At 37.3% G+C, this 19,007-nt stretch overlaps 1 protein-coding gene across 2 annotated transcripts in view; it reads left to right on the top strand.

The window, feature by feature from the left end:
- Window positions 1–18,276, top strand: part of LOC132109447 (TSC22 domain family protein 3-like) — a 31,066-nt gene extending 12,790 nt beyond the window's left edge. Inside the window, exons 1-3 of one of the 2 annotated variants that reach the window (XM_059515519.1) lie at window positions 15,141–15,737; window positions 15,876–15,927; window positions 16,986–18,276. In XM_059515519.1, the coding sequence (XP_059371502.1) occupies window positions 15,616–15,737; window positions 15,876–15,927; window positions 16,986–17,234 (423 nt within the window). In that variant the 5' untranslated portion in view covers window positions 15,141–15,615 and the 3' untranslated portion in view covers window positions 17,235–18,276. Of the gene's footprint in view, window positions 1–15,140; window positions 15,738–15,875; window positions 15,928–16,985 lie in introns of those variants that run through there. The other variant, XM_059515518.1, reaches the window with a different exon arrangement.
- Window positions 18,277–19,007: the final 731 nt, after the last annotated feature.

The following is a 19,007-nucleotide window of genomic DNA, read 5'->3' as shown; positions in this document are numbered from 1 at the left end:
CACTGATATGTCATGTAATGGATCATCATGATGGGTTGGTCATGCAAGCAAATGCAAATGAACTCTGGGACAGGCTAAAGTAACTTACCAAGCTCTGCCAAAAAAATCAAAGACACTGGGAACTGGAATGTGAAACACGCTGCTCTTAGCCTTGTCCAAAGGGGCAGTTGGGTTCTTGTTGGACTTAAACTACAGAGATGTGGTCCAAATTTGGACTCTCACAGGGCCTGCAATTCATAATGTGCCATTTTTTTTAAAGAACTGGGCAGCTCTGATGTCAAATAACAGCAAGGAACATTCTAGTCTGTCTTCATAGACTAGAACATACTTATCCAGAGACAGAACAGGAGGAGGAGACAGACCTCTCATACAAAAATGAATGGGGAAATCATAAAACCTCAATTTGGCAGCAGCAGCAATGAAGATCCCACCCTACAGCTCAAGAGCCAATCAGCTTTTCACTTTTTTTTTCTCTAGAACATGCAGCTTGATTTTTTTGTTTTTGCATGATTTAAGCTCAAGAAGTATCAATTATAATAGTTTCAGTTTATATTGATTTGACTCATGCTTTTGAAATGTATTACTTAGGAGAGGGCTACATAGAAAAATACTGTCTTGTGACAGGCACAGAGTGATCTTATGTTCCTTTGACTTATGCAACATAACCCCACGCTCTCTGGTTTGGTGATGTAAGTTCCTCACTGAAGAAATGCACCATCCTCTATATAGCTGTGCAATGTAAAAATATGTTTGAGAAGTTCACCAAGGTCATGAGTTTAACGGGAAAACTCATATAGTGTTTGAATGCACTGTAATGGTATATTCAGATGGGGATAGTTTTCCTTATAGGTTTTTCTTAAGAATTTAAAAACGTATCCAGTTGGAAAAAACGCTTAAGGTGCTTCACAACACATGCCGTAAAAGAAAACATAAGTGTGACATAATTATTTAGCAAAATATACAGAGTCGTTTTCAGTAACTGAGGAAAACAGGTGACATTATATAAGTTAAGTTACATAAAAAAATAGAGTAATTAGTTTTCATTGGGTTATTTGAGACAGATGTTTTACATTGGATTTCCAGAGGTGAATGTACTTAACATCAGTCCAAAGTTCTGGATGGTGTTTGGATTTACAGGACATTTATCTTTTCCTCTAAAACAAATATTTATTTTAAAATAATGCCAGTCCACTGCAGCCCAGACACATGGAAATTATTGTAATACTCGCATAGAAAAAAAAGAGACGGATTTTTAAGGCAAGACACACTGATAGCTGTTAATTTTTCCCTTTGTTGCTTGAAAAACAAGAGTTGTTGCATTATGTAAGCCTGATGGTGCGTACGGAAATTTCTAATGTAGATGAGACACACCTTTCTATTACTTTAACTAGTAACAGTTATGTAACTAGAGCAGTCTGAGAGTAAAAGACCGGATTTGCATGAGAGAAATGTCTTGGCATTTTAAATGGATTGCAACAGTGTTTTGCATATCTGTTCTTAAGTGGAATCCATTACGTAGGCATGTGGGCCTGTTATATTAATTATTTTCTTTAGAGTTATACATTTCTTTAGAGTTACTGGGCAAGTGTCCGTAAGACACATTCGAAGCACATTGAAATTCAAGAAGACGTTATCTTTCAGGTTTTAAGTGTTGCCATGGTCACCTGGAGAATCATGGGTGAGGGTCCATCGGGTGCTTTTGTTCCCCTCAATTAGTATTCTAGAATAAGTTCCTTCCCTTCAACATCCTGGCCAAGTGCAACTCGCAAAGAGTCACTTGTGTAGAACAGATTAAAGAATCATAGCATGCACCATGCGCTGATCTAGATATAAGAAGCACACGTCAGCACTGTCAGCATTTTCAGTCATGTGATGGGAGACGGATTTATAAGAGGATGAAGGTGGAGTTAATACTTGTATATCTAAAGGATATCCACAATAATATGCAGCATGCCTTAAATATTTCAAATATAAATGTAAAAAAAAAAAAAAAGATTAATCGTATAGTTTTGAGAGAAAAATAATATATTGGTGGAAATCCAGAATGATTGTTGCTTTGCATACTTCCACCTTGTCTTTTCATAAAAAGGCGTCAAAGGTAATTGTGTTTTGAATCTTTCACCTAAAGAACTGGGAGTACAGCCAAGTCCACAATCAGAGGAAACACAGCAGAACAACAGCTGTGAAAGCCCTCGCACCCCACCTCTTTCTCTTCCTCATTTTTTTTATTTCCCTGTTTCTGTGTGCACTCTCCGTCTCTCTCACGTTCTGTCTTCCTAACGCTCACAGTCATCCAGATCTGAAAGAGACACAGGACATCCTTCAGATAAATTTGGTGCTAGATTACATCACATGTCCGGTTCAAACATGACAAATGATATAATAGCACGAATCAGAAGAGAACTATATTAGTGCCACCCACACTTCAAAGCATGGAAAACTCTAAAGGATTAATCAAGACATCAGCTCTCAAGGAATAACAGTAACAACAACAATGGCAAAATAAAGAACACTTTGTGCATTTTTACGAGTGTTTCCGAGTGAAACAGGATATTCGGGGAGCAAAACTCCAGAATAAGAACTTTTATATGATAAGATCTTTAAAAATGAGTATTACATATCAGAATTGTGCCATCCCTGAAACTAAAAAGTGCTTTGCTAGTTAGTATCACAGTACATTAATATAATCGTTTTGTATAAAACAAGAGAAACAGAAAAGAAATCTAAATGAAGATTAGTCAGGCTCAAAATGCATTTTTTTTACTTTTTTATAAAACTAAAATAAAATATGAACAAATATGTGACCAATGCCTTTTGAAAAATTAGGAATATAAGAGTAAAACGTACAGGAAAAAAGTTTGGTGCGTGTCTTTTTTTGAGAAAAGATATATTGTATTTAAAAACTTCAGACATCAGTAGATAACATGTAATGAAATAAACATGTGTATGTGTATAAACATGTTTTTATTTTAGATGTCTAAAAGAAGACGCCATGTAAGCAAAATCCCAAAATCTTAAAAGTGGACCAGTGCATGAAAAAAAAAAAAAAAAAAAATATTTTGATATTGTTTAAGAAACATACTTAATAATATTTTCCAAATATATATATATATATATATATATATATATATATATATATATATATATATATATATATATATATATATATATATATATATATATACATACAGTACAGACCAAAAGTTTGGACACACCTTCTCATTCAAAGAGTTTTCTTTATTTTCATGACTATGAAAATTGTAGAGTCACACTGAAGGCATCAAGGGCTATTTGACCAAGAAGGAGAGTGATGGGGTGCTGTGCCAGATGACCTGGCCTCCACAGTCACCGGACCTGAACCCAATCGAGATGGTTTAGGGGTGAGCTGGACCGCAGACAGAAGGCAAAAGGGCCAACAAGTGCTAAGCATCTCTCGGGGAACTCCTTCAAGACTGTTGGAAGACCATTTCAGGTGACTACCTCTTGAAGCTCATCAAGAGAATGCCAAGAGTGTGCAAAGCAGTAATCAAAGCAAAAGGTGGCTACTTTGAAGAACCTAGAATATGACATATTTTCATTTGTTTCACACTTTTTTGTTATGTATATAATTCCATATATAATTCCCAGAGGTGGGTAGAGTACCCAAAAACTGTACTCAAGTAAAAGTAAAAGTACTTCTAGAAATATTTACTCAAGTAAAAGTAAAAGTACTAGTCTTGAATAGTTACTTGAGTAAGAGTAAAAGAGTATCGGATAAAAAATCTACTCAAGTAGTTAGTTACTAGTTACTTTGGGTCATATATACTGAGCCTATTTTTTATTTAGATATATAGATAAAATGTATGTAATGTATGTGTGTGTGTATAAATGTATATATTTCATCAACCTTTACTCCAATTTATGTAATTTATTATAAAACCCTGTCTGTTTACTTAAGTAACAGATATAGGTGTCATGCCATAACATATTTTTAATACGACTGACTTTATATTAAATGTGAATTTAACATTGAAAGTTAATGTGATATAAATATTGCTACTAATCTTTCATTGTTCAGAAAGAGAGCAAATAACATTTACATTATTAAAGATAATTTTCACTGACAGTCTAGATTTCAATCACTCTCAGAAACTCTCATTAAAATCACTGAAACTGTTAACACTGTGAAATCAATATCTTAATTAAAGATTCGTACACACATCTGCACTTTGTTGTTCCTGCGAGAGAATTCGCCTGAAAGAGGTATTCAGTCAGTGAGCGAGTGAAGCAAGCACCGGCATTTTAGCGATGACTCATCTGAACGCCTCTGATTGGCCAATGCTTTAATAAGCTCAAAAGAATCATGTGTGATTTGTTATAATGCGCAGCGCTGTATAAACGCATCTATCTCTGGCTAAGCGCCAGCAAGCAATCACAGATCTGAATTCTGATCTGATCTGGACTCGCTGAACGTACTTGCACCAGTGTGATTGTATTAAAATTAATAAAATCTTAATCGGCTATGTTTTGTCTTTTGGAAGCTGCATTCAACTTGACTCCCCTCTGTTATAAGCCACACACGTACAACAAACTAATGTCACAGTGGTATCGTGTACTGTAATCGAATGTAGCCCAAGTTATTACCTGTTAAACAGTAGACAGCACACGCGGTGTTCATCTAATAAGGATCTCCATCGCTAGCAAATAATAACCTTTTCAGATTTCAATTCAGTGCAGTTCCAGCCACGTTTTCAACGCTCTTTCTGTTCTTAAACGTTACAACTCCGAGTGAACCACTTCAGACGCTCAGCGCGTGCGGCAGGGAACTGAACGACTCATTCTAACTGATTCATGAACCAATTCACTCGTTTACCAATTGGTTTGATCAAGCCTTTGAACAGAATTGACTCAAAAGAATGAATCATTCGCGAATGGGCATCGCTCATTGCCCAGAGAAAAGTAGACGGCGCGTTTGGAATAAACTGAAGCATTATAACATTTATTGCATTAAGATAAAGTAACGAGAGGAGCGTCGCCCACAGTAACGAAGTAAAAGTACAGATTTTTCCCCAAAAATTCACTCAAGTAAGAGTATAAAGTACCCATCTTTAAATATACTCCGAAAAGTATTCGTTACCCCAAAAAATTACTCAAGTAAATGTAACGAAGTAAATGTAACTCGTTACTACCCACCTCTGATAATTCCACATGTGTTAATTCATAGTTTTGATGCCTTCAGTGTGAATCTACAATTTTCATAGTCATGAAAATAAAGAAAACTCTTTGAATGAGAAGGTGTGTCCAAACTTTTGGTCTGTACTGTATCTCTCTCTCTCTGTATCTCTCTCTGTATCTCTCTCTCTCTCTCTCTCTCTCTCTCTCTCTATATATATATATATATATATATACAACAATTTGTAATGACATACAGCAATGAATCTTTCACAACAGGACTAGGGATGAATATTATACAAAGTAAACAGAATTACTTTTAATTACAAGTTGGCTTTGAAAGTGAAAACATGCAGGATAACATCAAATTTGGAGTCCATCAAATTTGTTTTCGAGAGAGCAAAAAGAGTAGTCAGGGTCCGCACGGCAAAAACCACAACTTCCATACCAGAGTCTATCACAACATGTTTAATAATAGGGCCCATGTACACCGGCTTCCTTGTTGTCCTCATTTGAAGGTCATGTAGAGTCTTTTCCTGTGGTCTGTTTACTTGGGCAGAGTTTCTGAGAAGCTGCTGGTGACCATGTTTATGTCACAGAGCAGTTCGAAGTGAGCCTGGCCTTAGAGACTTCCCCACATTCAGAAGAAGAGAGATGAATGTTTTCCAGAGTGTTGTGAGAACAGTGAAGAGAGTTCTGTTTAGCAACAGAGAGCGGCACACCGGTTAAATCAGTTTATAACAAACAACAGGGTAAAAGTATCTAAGTAGAAGTGACTCACCTTGCTATAACCCTGCAGGTATTGTCAGTGTCACACCAAACACCTTAGCTCATGCCAGAAATAGCGCCCGAGCCAGACAACAGGCAAACACTTGCAGACATGCAAAGCACGGAGCAGGGAGGGGCAAAAGCAAAAGCACAGACGGGATGAGCTTAGTATGTAGACAATTGCTGAAGTGTTTAACCTTCACAATTTGCCATAGATTGTGCAAGTCCAAACATAAGGAATGCTTTTAGGGCAACTGAAGGTGTGGGAGCACATTTCTGAAATGACAGCTATATTGCAGTCTGCTGTTTGACTTGAGGTTCTGTCTTTGTTATTTCACAGCTTTAATTCCAGTCCTGGAGCTTTCCAGATGTGTTTTTGTCCCATAGTTGGGCTGTCATTTTGTGCATTGCGAGACGATTACCAAATCATTCCATTAAAATGTTAAAACTGTCACTCACAATATCTTTGAGATTCATGTCCCTCCATTGACAATCTTTGCAACTTACCATGTCAAAGCTTTAAAAAGTTCATAAAGAGATCATAAAACTAATGCATATGAACTGAGTGTTTTAGTCCAAATTTTCTGAAGAGATTCAATTGCTTTATATGATTAACAGATTCACAGCCTTTTATCCACATATAACGTTAATCAGTGCACACATTAGTTATGGCTATTTTAGTCTTTAGTTACGCCTAAATTATCCAATAGCCCACATGGAGTATGACTAAAGGGAAATATTGATGGGCAAAAATGAGAGGGAAGAAAATTATATTTCAGTGCTTTTGCATTGACTTGCAAAACATTGCATTCCTTCAGAAACCTGGCATTCACTCCCTCAATAAAATGATGTGATGATACAATAACAACTGTATTTAAATGCTTTCATGAGCAAGTTTTTCTAGGGAACACAGTACTTAGAGAATAGAGAACCCAAAGGTTTTGCAAGCAGATGCAAAGTTTCTTGGCAAATGCAAGTTTTGTGAGTGAGTGCAAAAACATTTAATTATCATTTAATTTAATTCCATCACTGTGTACCTTTGTGTCCCTGTAACTAAGTGTCATCAGAAGAAAAGGAAAGTTGTCTCAGAGAAGGAGCAGGTTATATAATTTTAATTATTACAAGGACTCTTTTTATGAAGAATACTTTGCATGGATGAATCATTTACAATAAAACTAGAAACATAACATCAATGATTTAAACGTGGTCAAGTATTATTTAATGTTGAGTATTTACTGAAAAAAAAAGTTAATGATAAAACACATTATGTGTTAATAACTTTAAAAAGAACTGGAAACAGAACATATCTAGATGTAGTTGCTATTTTAAAATGGCCTTCTACATTGGTCTGTGTGTGGAAGTTGACTGTTATGTAAAACCATGTCTGTGTGCTTGCATATCTGAAAATAATAAAGAAAGTGGTATTTTAAATATGAATAAAGGCCATGCAGAGATATCCTATTCTGTAAACATGGAAAGCTTTGATAGTATAGTGACATATGAGCAAGACGTCCTTCACTTCTTCTGATCTTTAGCATTGTGCCATGTATTGGAGCTAATGACTCCTATCAAGTCATATTCTTTTAAATAAAATGAAATAATCATAGAGAGTGACTTGGAGAGCTAGAGAAAGTAAAACTGTGCAAATACACTGAACTTGCTTGTACCCTTTCTATTTGCATTGAAAACAGGCTTTCTGTTAACTGCCTTGTTTTTACAGTGACTAAGAACTGCAAACAATGTCTCAAAAGTCATTCTTGACAGCACTGATCCATTTTAATCTCAGTATTTTGAGTTTGCAGAGTAGAGACAATCTGTTGCATGCAGATACATTCTTTCAACATGCACTATTGGCACATTATGGAGCAAATGAAATTTGTGCCACTTTTGCACACTAACAATCTGGGTGTTATTCAATAACTATCTGTAATCAAATTAAGTCAAGCACACTATCTGAATTTTATAGTCTACTGAGTTGCCTGCATCTCATTGAAATACAGTCACAATAAAGTACAGCAGATTACATTAGTCTGCTACGTGAAAGATTGCAGACTGCACCGTATAAAATGCATTAAGAATTGGTGGGAGTATGTGCGAAATTACCTACTTTGCATAATTCATTCCCACCAAAGATCATCTGAGGCCAATAGGCGACCTCATCGAAGTTCAGAACCCTTGTAACATGCTTTTGCATAGCAGGGTATGGCCACCACCTCCCCTGACTGCTCTGAACATCGCGTGTTTCTGCAAAAGTGGCTGCATGCCAGCATATCTCCATTTTTTCGACAACTTTCTCAAGTGTGACTAGGCTTGTAGATTGTTTTGGAGATATGCTGACAGCTAATTGGCTCAAACGCTGCCTACGTGTAAAAAGCCTGCACATCAGAGAAAAACATATCTGCACCGTTTACTTGACCTACGTATTTCTGTCCGGTCGGTTGATTTTGATCAGAGCTTTTACGTCACCACATCTGCTACCTGCACACGTATCATCTTTCAGTTCATACCTTTAAACGATTTAATCCTTTTGTGCGGAGAAGATTAAGAATGCTCAAAGCCTCAAGATAATACATTTTCATTCTGCAGAGGTAATTGCTTGAATGCACATACATAAGCGTAAGTGCGTGCACAAACACCAGTACTCAGGAGCAGGCGGCGGTTATGGCTCAAGGTGAACAAAGTTACCCCGTTTCTGGGAAATTCCTTTCTTAGCTAAGATCCATTCATGATGAAGACAGAGGAATGAGTTTGGGCCAGTGCAGTGAGTTTGAGGCAGCCCAGGTGCAGTAAATCCTTCCTGCCTGGCTGCCAGCTTTATCCAGCCAACACATCGATCTCAGACTGAGAGAGGGAGGATTTTGTGTGGATTTCTCTTGTCTATTTGTGTATATCTTCAAATGTGCTGTGATGACAACATGTGTGCAAGATAACACTATTTCTTGACCTTTGCTCCTGTTCCTTAATTATTTAGACATCAGTGTTTGCCTAAAGGTTTAAGGATCAATGGTGTCAAAGGCATTTTGTCTGTGTTGTCTTTGGAAACCGTCCCACGACAGCATCATATGATTTAGAGGACAAATTCTTTCAGTGCAGATACTACGCTGCAAGAAGGTAAATAAAGAATGATTGTTCTCAGATGATTTATGGTGCCCTTTTATTGCACAGATTAACACAATTATGTTTGAAATTGATTTACTTTTGTTTTCAAGCCTCATTGGATGCAGAAAATACAAACAAGCACTTCCCTAGCCAACAGACACTGAAGCGTACCTGATAAAATAAATTAGTACCGCTCCACACACGCATGTTTTGTTTGCAGTTGAGATGAGATGCACTAATGAATGGATTTAGCAGGAGGCCCTTTGCCAGGCTCTGCACATTGTGTTGATGCCAGCTGATCTACGTTAAAGCGGATGTAATGACATCAGACGCCTTATGCTCCACCCTCCTCCTGGCATGTCCACTTATCTTCTGAGGCTAGAACACTGGAGCTTCGCTTGTATTGCTGCCACTTTGCAGGCAGGGAAGTCTCTGTCTCCGTGGCTCACGTCAGACCACCATCAGACACTTTCTACAGCTCTCGCCTCCTCAAGAGCTTTACTAACAAATGATGCTTAGTTTAGTGAGATTATGATTAAGATGAAGAAGATGACCATTCAAATGTCTTCAAGGGTCTTCAATGTTTTTAAAAGTCACTTATACTCAACAAGGTTGTATCTATTCAAGGAAAAATACAGTAAAAACAGTAATATTGTGAAATATTATTAAAAATATTATTAATATATGGTTATTTTTTTGAAGATTGAGAAACAGCCTCTACTTGAAATATAAATCTTTTGTAACATTATGTGTCTTTACTGTCATTGTTGTTTAATTTATTGCATCCTTTTTGAAGTAAAGTAAAATAAAAAATCAATTTAATATAAAATTAATTTAATTATATACAATTATAAAACATACACAAAATGTGTTTTTCTGTGGGTGTAACTTTAGAATATCAGATGAAACTGAAAACCTAAAACACGTTTGTAGTGTATACAGTACAATTACAATGATGACGCCAATGCTGACTTCAGTATTAGTAATTTTTTTGTAAAACATTAATAGGAAAAGGGTGACTGTACATTTAGAGTGATGATGTCATTGCTGACTTTAATTCTAGTAATTATTTTGTATACGCAGAAAACCACTGACGTTGGAAAAACATTGACGGAACATATACAGAAGACTTATATTAATACTTTTTTTTTTTTTTTTTACTGCTGTAGAAGAACTGTTGCACTGACAATGGCTTCATGACCTGGCTGCAGATTGGTTGCATAAGCTTTCTGGGGCACACAAGGCCCACTTTCTGAGCAAAGGTGCTCTTTCTCATTGTTGAGCCCGTGGGAGGTCATGGCTCAGCAAGAGACATTGATTAGTATGACCCGTGAGCAGCCGTGCAAGAGTAAAGCGCTCTGACGGCTCTCTGCGCAAAACAATGCATTATTAATTAAGAGTGTGTGTAGCAGTACAGCCACATCTGGTGCGATCTCTTTTCATGTATGCACAGCAGGGGCCACTTGAACACGTGGATCATTGGTACATTCCATACAGAGATGAAGACCGATCCATTCACAATTTCAACATATAATATTTGCATGAGAAATTAGAATAATCACTTGGAGACTGCTCGTATTTACACATCACACACATGACTTCAGGCCAGGACTATATGTTTGATGAAAGATGGGAATTTTTTTGGAATTTCATTTGGTGACTTTACCTTTAACACCAGTTTTCTGTCATCAACACTCGCATTTAGAGAAAGACTGACATAAAAGAACCTTTCTCTCCCCTAATTCATGTGAGACTCCTGCATTTCATACTTCAACATACACTTTCCATGCATTAGTCAGACTGATGCAAATGGTTATGCAATTTGAAAATGGAGACATGGAACAGAGTTTTTCATTTTCATAACATTTTGTTAGCGCAGTAATAAGACTGCAACGTGCATTCAAGAGAAATAAAATTATATTTCGTTACATAATATTTAACTGCTCCAATCAACAAATAAATATGAAATTATGTAGCTAAAAACACTACAGTTCAAAATTAGCATATTAGAATGATTTCTGAAGGATCATGTGACTGAAAACTGGAGTAATGATGTTGAAAAATTGGCTTTATCTATGCCAATATTTTAGTAATATACGCAATGAGCCCAGCATTGATGTTTCTTGTGAATCAATAATAGATAAATAAGCCCATAAAACAGGAAGAGGGCAGTAGATTCTCTTTAGTGGGTTAAGACAGATGAGTGCACAGAACTGCTGAGCTGACACAGAACTCAAGCGTGAGTAAATATCCAGCAGGAATAGGGGCATTAAATGTCCGCAAATGCCTCAAGTGGCTGACTCAGTGTATTACAGACTCAGGTTTTCTGTCCTGAAAAAATTTGATCTTTAGTATAGACTGTGCAGAATTTCCATGAAGCCCAATGGAAACAGAGTAACCACAGAGATGCTAGTGAAACCCATAGACACTGCAGTCCACACTGAGTCTTGTCTAGAACGATAACAAAGCAACAATGAGGGTCAGACATGTAACACACCTGGGCCGTAAAGGTACAAAACCTGCTAATACTTGCTGTATGATTACAGCTGGTTTTATAACTGTTCAAATGTGGTCTTATGTAAGCAGCTCATCCACGCACAATGATAATAGAGCCACTGACATTCCGATCGTTCATAATTGCTCAGTCAGCCAATGCACGAAACCTTCAATGTTTTTTTTTTTGTTTTTTTAATGTTGCTTTCAAAAGTCCTACAAATGTTCTGTAACTTTCTGGCCTACATTCCTGTCTTATTGACTGTTCAGGGCAGGACCTAGCAATCATAGTATTAACACTCAAACAGGTCAAGTCAAGAGTTCCTGTGAAAATACAATACATGGGAAGCCATCCTGAAAAGGCAAAAACAAGCAAAACAATACCTCCGTGCACATCATGTTCAAAAGGAATAAACGCCTTATTTGCCCACAGGCTGACCTGAATTATTTCTGTAAGAATTACTTGACTCAGGCAATTAGACATGTATGTATCCAGCGAATTAAAGTAATGGATGTCTAATCTCGTTTTACATAACACATTGCATGCACATCTCCTGTACCAACATGTTTTATGTAGGTAAACAAACACCCAGCCATACACTGCACATACAGCATAACCGCTTTGTTGCAGTCATGCATGAGTCTTTTCAGACACACAAAACAACGAAACGTCTGCTGAGAAATGAGCACGCTGCATACATAAAAGTTAAAACGTGTCTTTTTTTCTTCCAACAAAAGGGAACTTTAAAAAAAACACATACCATAAATGGAAATGGAAAATTCTAAATTGAAATTTAACATCATCTGTAATGAATATTCCAGGAAATTCCAGGATAGCAACAGTGATACTTCATTTGTATAGCATTGTCATTTTGTTGACTTTAATAATTTATCATCCTCTGAATATTCTGCTCTCAGTCCTGTCGCAATGAGAGTCACTAATCAATCTTGCCATGTGCAAAACAGATTTTCTGGGTATTTGTCTAAAGAGAACAGTCAGACAGAGAACGAAGGGGAAAAAAGACACAATATCATTGTATGTCCACCTCCCTCCCATCCAGCTGAGAGATTGGGACATTTTTACTCCATCCACACTGCTGGAGTCGCAAAGTTGCATTTCAGGCTGCGTCTGCAGTTAAGTGACTTTCTCAGAGCAAGGACCATGAGTCTGCCACCTTTCTACTCACCTAGTCTATTTAAGAGAAGGGACAGGCGGTAAGTGTAAGAATGGAGTCGTGTGAGTGTATCATTAATACTGACAGCTGACAGATTAATTGTGAAGGTGTGAACGTGAGTGATGAAAGTAAGTCTTTTTTAACCACCCAAACAGGCAAAAACTGCATGTCTTGCTCTACAAGGTGCAAAAATCGTTACATTTCAGTCAGCGAGGTGCGTGACTGCGTTTGTCATCTGCTGTGGATCATGTTAAAAAGTAATTACAGATGGGTTATGCACATCTTGCATAACTTGTTTTTGCAGGATACAAAGTCAAGAGTTTACACTGTAGATGATGTTATTTACATATTTGACTCATAAGTATGGTGAAGGTCTCTCTCTAGCTGTCCTCCTAAGTAAACTAGATTTAATTTTTGACTTAATAAGCAGCAACTATTCACGGAATGCAAACTTGACGGACTGAAAATCTGTCATTCCACACATTCCTTAGTTGTAATTTTTGGTGTGTCCCTGCGTATGCAAATGCTAACCAAGTTTACCAAGTATAGCTAGGTGTGCTTTGTGGGTTTTTAGTAAATTAAGTTTAACTTGTTGCATTAGGGGTTCGAGTATAAATAATTAGCGCTTCTGACTGGTCTTAAAGTTTCCAAACTGTGTAGTAGCAGTGTAAAGGATTTGTTTATTAGAGCGAGTCTGGGACCTCTCCACCTTGGCCATGGTGACAGACGGAGACATACTGTACCATGGCACATCTGTGTTTACTGTGATGTGCAGGGTTTTTTTTTAGGAGAGGAGGCTGAATGAAGCATCTGTTTGCTCATCTCGCTGCATCACAACAATACGTTATTCCATTATTATTAATGCATTATTTTTCCAATTCCAAATTAGTTTTAAGTACCTCTTAGTTCCACTCGAATGTAATATATGCAGTTTTTTCTTTGTTGAAAAGGCTGGTTGCCCTCGTTTTGTCATATCAAGCCACTAAAATTAATACTATTACCTTACACTAAGTCTGCAGAACATGAAGGTTCTGTTGACACTTAATTATTTGCAGACCCTCAGCAAGATACATATTTCTTTAAATTAAGAGGACACTTCATGGTTTTCCCCCTTCATCTAAGGTATGATTATCATTTCATACAGTACAAACTGTACAAGTGCTTGCCAATTACCGTGACTACAGCTCAGCAGGAGTTCAGCATCTGTCAAACAGGAAGACGTTAACTTCCTTCTGGGGTGTCCCTGTGAAATCTAATCCGGCAGCATTACCAACTCTGCATGAAATGGAAAGTGAAAGCACTATGGTCACTAATTTGTGCTTTTCTGTGAAATCTCATTAGGTGGATAAACTTTGAGCCGTCACCTTTTCAAAGGGCTTCACTGGGATCTAGACGAATTCTTACTCCACTCAGAAAAGACGATAGATTTAAAGAGTGATAATGTGAAGTGAAAGAGTTGATAATGTGCATAGGATGTAATTGTGTGATGATGCATTTTCATAACTACACTTTGTGTAACGTTTCTAGCACATGCCATCCCTAAAAGTATTAACGAATACATTTAAAGAAAATTGAGTAAAAGAGGGATAGAGAAATTTGAGATTCTAGTTGTGCTTTTTATCATAATAATTATGAATTTAAATAATGTCATTACTTTAAGTAATAATCTATATATTTTAATGCCACCTTACCTAATACATAACATACGCATGCATACAGTTTGTCAGACTTTTTAAAAGTAGAAATAATTTGTAGTGAGGTAGAAGTGCATTAATTTTGCCTTGTGCACCCATTCAAAAATATTTCTTTCTGTGAACAAAGCTGAAATTGAGTGATTTAAAAAGTATGTCTGTATGCTGTGGATGTCAATTATCAATTGGACAGAAGTTTCGTTTTTTTTTTTAATTGTATTTACATTTTGAGTCTACAGCAGGTATTAGAATAATTTTTATTTTATTGTTTATTTTTATGGTGTGGTTTCTATGTCTTAAAACATTGTTATACCACTGGAACACTAAAAAAAATACCTGCTAAAATTGAATTATTGCTTTTGGTTTGAGCTTTAATGTTAAAAACTAAACTAATGGACAGTTTAACACTTAGTTTGTTTACAATCTGAGCGAGCAAAATGTACAAACACCAGCTTATTGACTAATATCCAAGTGTTGAAGCATCAGGGACTTAGATCCCACTACTTCAGGTTGAGCACATCGGTCATACACAGTTTGCCCAGTAGAGGCACTAAAGGCTACACTTAAACTGTGGAAAAAGTACTATGTGAAAATTCTATTAACTCATTCCCCATCCAGTTCCCAAACTGTCTTGTGTACTGTACCTACAAAACTGTAATCTTATGAAGACCTAGAGATTTTATAGAATTTTAGCTACTCTAATTAACTGATTATTGATTTTCACCATGTAACAAATTACTGAGGGTTATAGGAACATGATGTTGTTCCTCAGTGACAATGTTACTTGGGCAAAACAAATGCATTCTTGCGCACTATCTATTTTCATGAGGCTTACCATAACTCGGCAAAACGTATCACTAATCAAAACGTGATGCAACAGGTAACGGCCACTTGTTAATGTGTTTCGAGGGTTTAACCCGCGGCTGCTGCATGCTGTGTGTTCTTTGAGCGAGTTCAGTGAGAGGGCAGAAAGAAAATCTATGCCACAAGCCTCATTTGAATAATTCATGCAGGCGTCATGTGACGCCACCGCTGACTATAAAAGCCCCGCTGCGGCAGAAATAGTATCACTAGCCGACAGTGTTTCTCCGAAACTGCTACTAGTTCTCTCATAGCGCCCGGTTCTCTGTTCTCGTCGCAACAGAGCAACGAAGCAAAACAACCAGGATTTTAAACTCGTATCCAAACAAGTCGCAAACGTGGCGAGAAGTATTATTCAGACGGGTCTTGTCCTCAACATGAGCACGGAGATGTTCAAAACTCCAATGGAGGTCGCAGTCTATCAGCTGCACAATTTCTCCATCTCCTTCTTCTCGTCCTTACTAGGAGGAGATGTAGTATCAGTCAAATTAGACAACAGGTATGTCGATTATAGGATTTATTTATGTACAGTCGATAGGAATTACAACTCGGTTCACTGCGCTTCGACTAAAAGAGCTTGTTTACTACTGCAGTGCCTGAGCTGTGTTCTGATACCTTGTTTCTTTGTCTTTTGCAGTGCCTCTGGCGCAAGCGTTGTGGCAATTGACAACAAGATCGAGCAGGCAATGGTAAGTTGTCTTAACATCACCATCAGATCCCTACTAGAATGAGTTTACGACTGTAGAAGTGCAGTGGAAAGTATCTAGTTTCTGTGTAGGTTGTAACCAGAGCTGTGGCACGCTCTAAAGCTGCTGCATTTACCTTCATTGCCTGGGCTTTGTTGACCCACCTGCAGTAAAAGTCAAAGGTCACCATACAACAATACATGCACCCTTTTGTTTAAAACATGTCTTTGTTTTACCCCGTTTCACCCCTCTAGTGACGTCTGCAACCAAATTTTACCAATAGGTTTTAATGTATTGTTCATTAAAATACGTAATAAATATTACTATATAGGTTTTAAAATCAATACAAATAATCTTTAAACCGTCACTAAGCATTCACTATGCATTAAGATTGCTCTCTTACACTATATAAATCATGGTCACAATAGATGTAAACATTGGTTAATCCAGAGCCACATTTGAATAACTTGACTGTAGATTAGGATGTTGGAAGATGTTACTAAAATAAAGAGAAGCATTCTTTTTTTTTTTTCTTTAGATCATGATTTTCTTTTTAGTAAAAGTATTTGTTTTAATTTTTCTAGTAACCTCTGTAACCATTTAGTACCAATTAATACTACCAACTATTTTCATTATTGATATTTAACTGTTTATTTAAAGTGCATATCCAAAACTACCATATCTTGTACAAATCATCTAAAGGTTTACTGTATTAAGATTTCACACCTACCATATATAAATCATGCTCAATAGATTTAAAAAGTTGGTAATCCAGAGCCTATTTGCATAATTAACATGATTTAAAAAAAAAAAAAAAAAAAAAAAAAAAACTGTTGGTCAGTATTGTAAAACAGACACTAATGGTGAGATCAGGACCCCTAAAAAAATAGCATGGAGTTTATTTCATTGGATTATTCAAGGAGTAAAATTGATTTGTGTTTCGCCTCATTCTACTTCATTCATTCATTACAATGTAAACGGATCAGATCCATTGTACTTAAGTCAGATGTTTTGGTGTGACCATGAAAACTCAACTTTCATTTTTTTTTATATTCTCATAGGATCTTGTGAAGAATCACCTAATGTATGCAGTCAGGGAGGAAGTTGAGATCTTGAAAGAGCAGATTAAGGAACTGGCAGAGAAGAACAACCAGTTGGAGCGTGAGAACAGCCTGCTGAAGAACCTGGCGAGCCCAGAGCAGCTGGAAAAGTTTCAGTCACGTCTGCCTTCAGACTCCAGCCTCCCCCTGGAGCTGGGGTCCCCCGAGGACGGCGAGCACCAGTACAACAGCACGGGATCTGCTGTATAAGTGGCTCTGCCATGGGGCGGGCAGAGCCACAGCTCTCACCTGAAATGGACCTCCAAATATGCAACTTCAAGATGAAGCTGGCTGTACAGATGAAAACCTGACCTGAAATGAAAGCATTGCGACAAGTGGCCTAGTTCAGTAATATCTGACAATCTCTTCGGACTAACACTGAAAAGAGAGAGTGATGTAGACGTCTGAGGTTACTGTACAACGGGACTGAAGCGCCCCTTGCTATGAAGGTGGTCCAGCCTTGCTTTCCTTTGGTCCCTCTCACGAAGAGACGGAGAGTGGTTTGCCTGATGGTGCTGGCCGAGAGCGCATCTTTGGCCTATCCAAGTCAAGCCAAGGAAATGTATACGTCCCTGCGAGACAGCCCCGTCTGACGCAAGTTATATGGGACTCACTTCATGCCCTCTATGTCATTGATCCCTAGTGCTGTGGACAGCTCTTAGCTCCCATGGTTAAGGACGTTCGAGAAGGAAATGTATGCAGCGCTGCTCCTCTCGTCCACAGCAGTGACTCCTGCAATATGATTTGTATAGCATCGCTTGTGTCTCTGCAGATGGGGCCTGCTTCTTATGGGGATTATTGCTTGTATGTGTTTTGAAACGGAACAAAATCAAGTTGTTTATATGGGCTATGTGTAAAAAGTGGTGTTTTTTTCTCCTCTTATTGTGGGAATGAATCTGTATACATTTGCATAGTTCTGTAAATTAGTGACTGATGTAAAGAGAAGTGTTCTGAAAGAGAGGCTGCGAATGTTCTGCTGACATGTCGAACATCTGTTCTGTTGACCTATGGCAACCAACTAACAGGCACGACGGTGTCTGAAGAGGGCCACATGTTTTCGAATGAACTACCAAAGACTTCCCTAATACTCACAAGCCAACAGGACCATGTGGAACTTTTCACAGGGAGAAGATTTTTGACCGTAGTCTTTTTGAAACATGGGTATTGTTGCTTCATTGTGTCCATGGCATTTTTTTGTAACAATTTATGGATGCAAAATGCACATTGCAATAAACCTTATGTTTACACTAAATATTGCGCTCCGAGCTTTTGTCTTTCTTCATGTACTGTAGGACAAGGACATTTCTCCAGTTATAGATTGAAATGGTAGTTCACATGAATACATTTGACCTCTAACATGTTCTTAATTTCTAAAAATTCCAGCTTTAAATGTTAATTATACAATTGGCACAATCTTGACTGGCCTTAATATAGGTTTGAGATCAAGTGTTTGATACCAAGAGTAAATTTCATGCATTTGAATATAGTAAAAATAAGGTACAGTTAGTAAAATAGGCCCAGATGATGAGAACAGGACCTCTAATAAATGGCATGCAGTAGCTATTGAAGGAGTAAAATACAAGTGCTTGATTAGCTGGGTCAAAATGGATTTAATGCCTTTCTCAGCCTCATTCTACTGGATTCACACATTACAGTGCATGCATTTTTATATTATAAATTTAAGTAGAACACAATTTACACTTAGCCAGGCAAAATAGGCCCCAATGGCGAGAACTGTTTATTTATACAGTTCTGACCCTCATTCCATTGAATTCATGCATTATAGTGCAAACACACGAGTTTGCTCTGGTAGTTCACTTGAATGCTCATGACGTCTGTAACATTTTAGATAAATTGCTATCAGATTATTAATATCCATAAAAATTCCAACATCGATGTAAAATTGGCACAATCTTCATTGGCCTTAATATGGGTTTGAGATAAAGTGTTTGATACCAGGAGTAAAGTAATACTATATTTTCC

This window comes from Carassius carassius, chromosome 29 (assembly GCF_963082965.1).
Source record: "Carassius carassius chromosome 29, fCarCar2.1, whole genome shotgun sequence".
NCBI classification, from domain to species: domain Eukaryota; kingdom Metazoa; phylum Chordata; class Actinopteri; order Cypriniformes; family Cyprinidae; genus Carassius; species Carassius carassius.
Note: the sequence above shows the minus strand (reverse complement) of the source record. Positions and strands in the feature narration are given on the sequence as shown.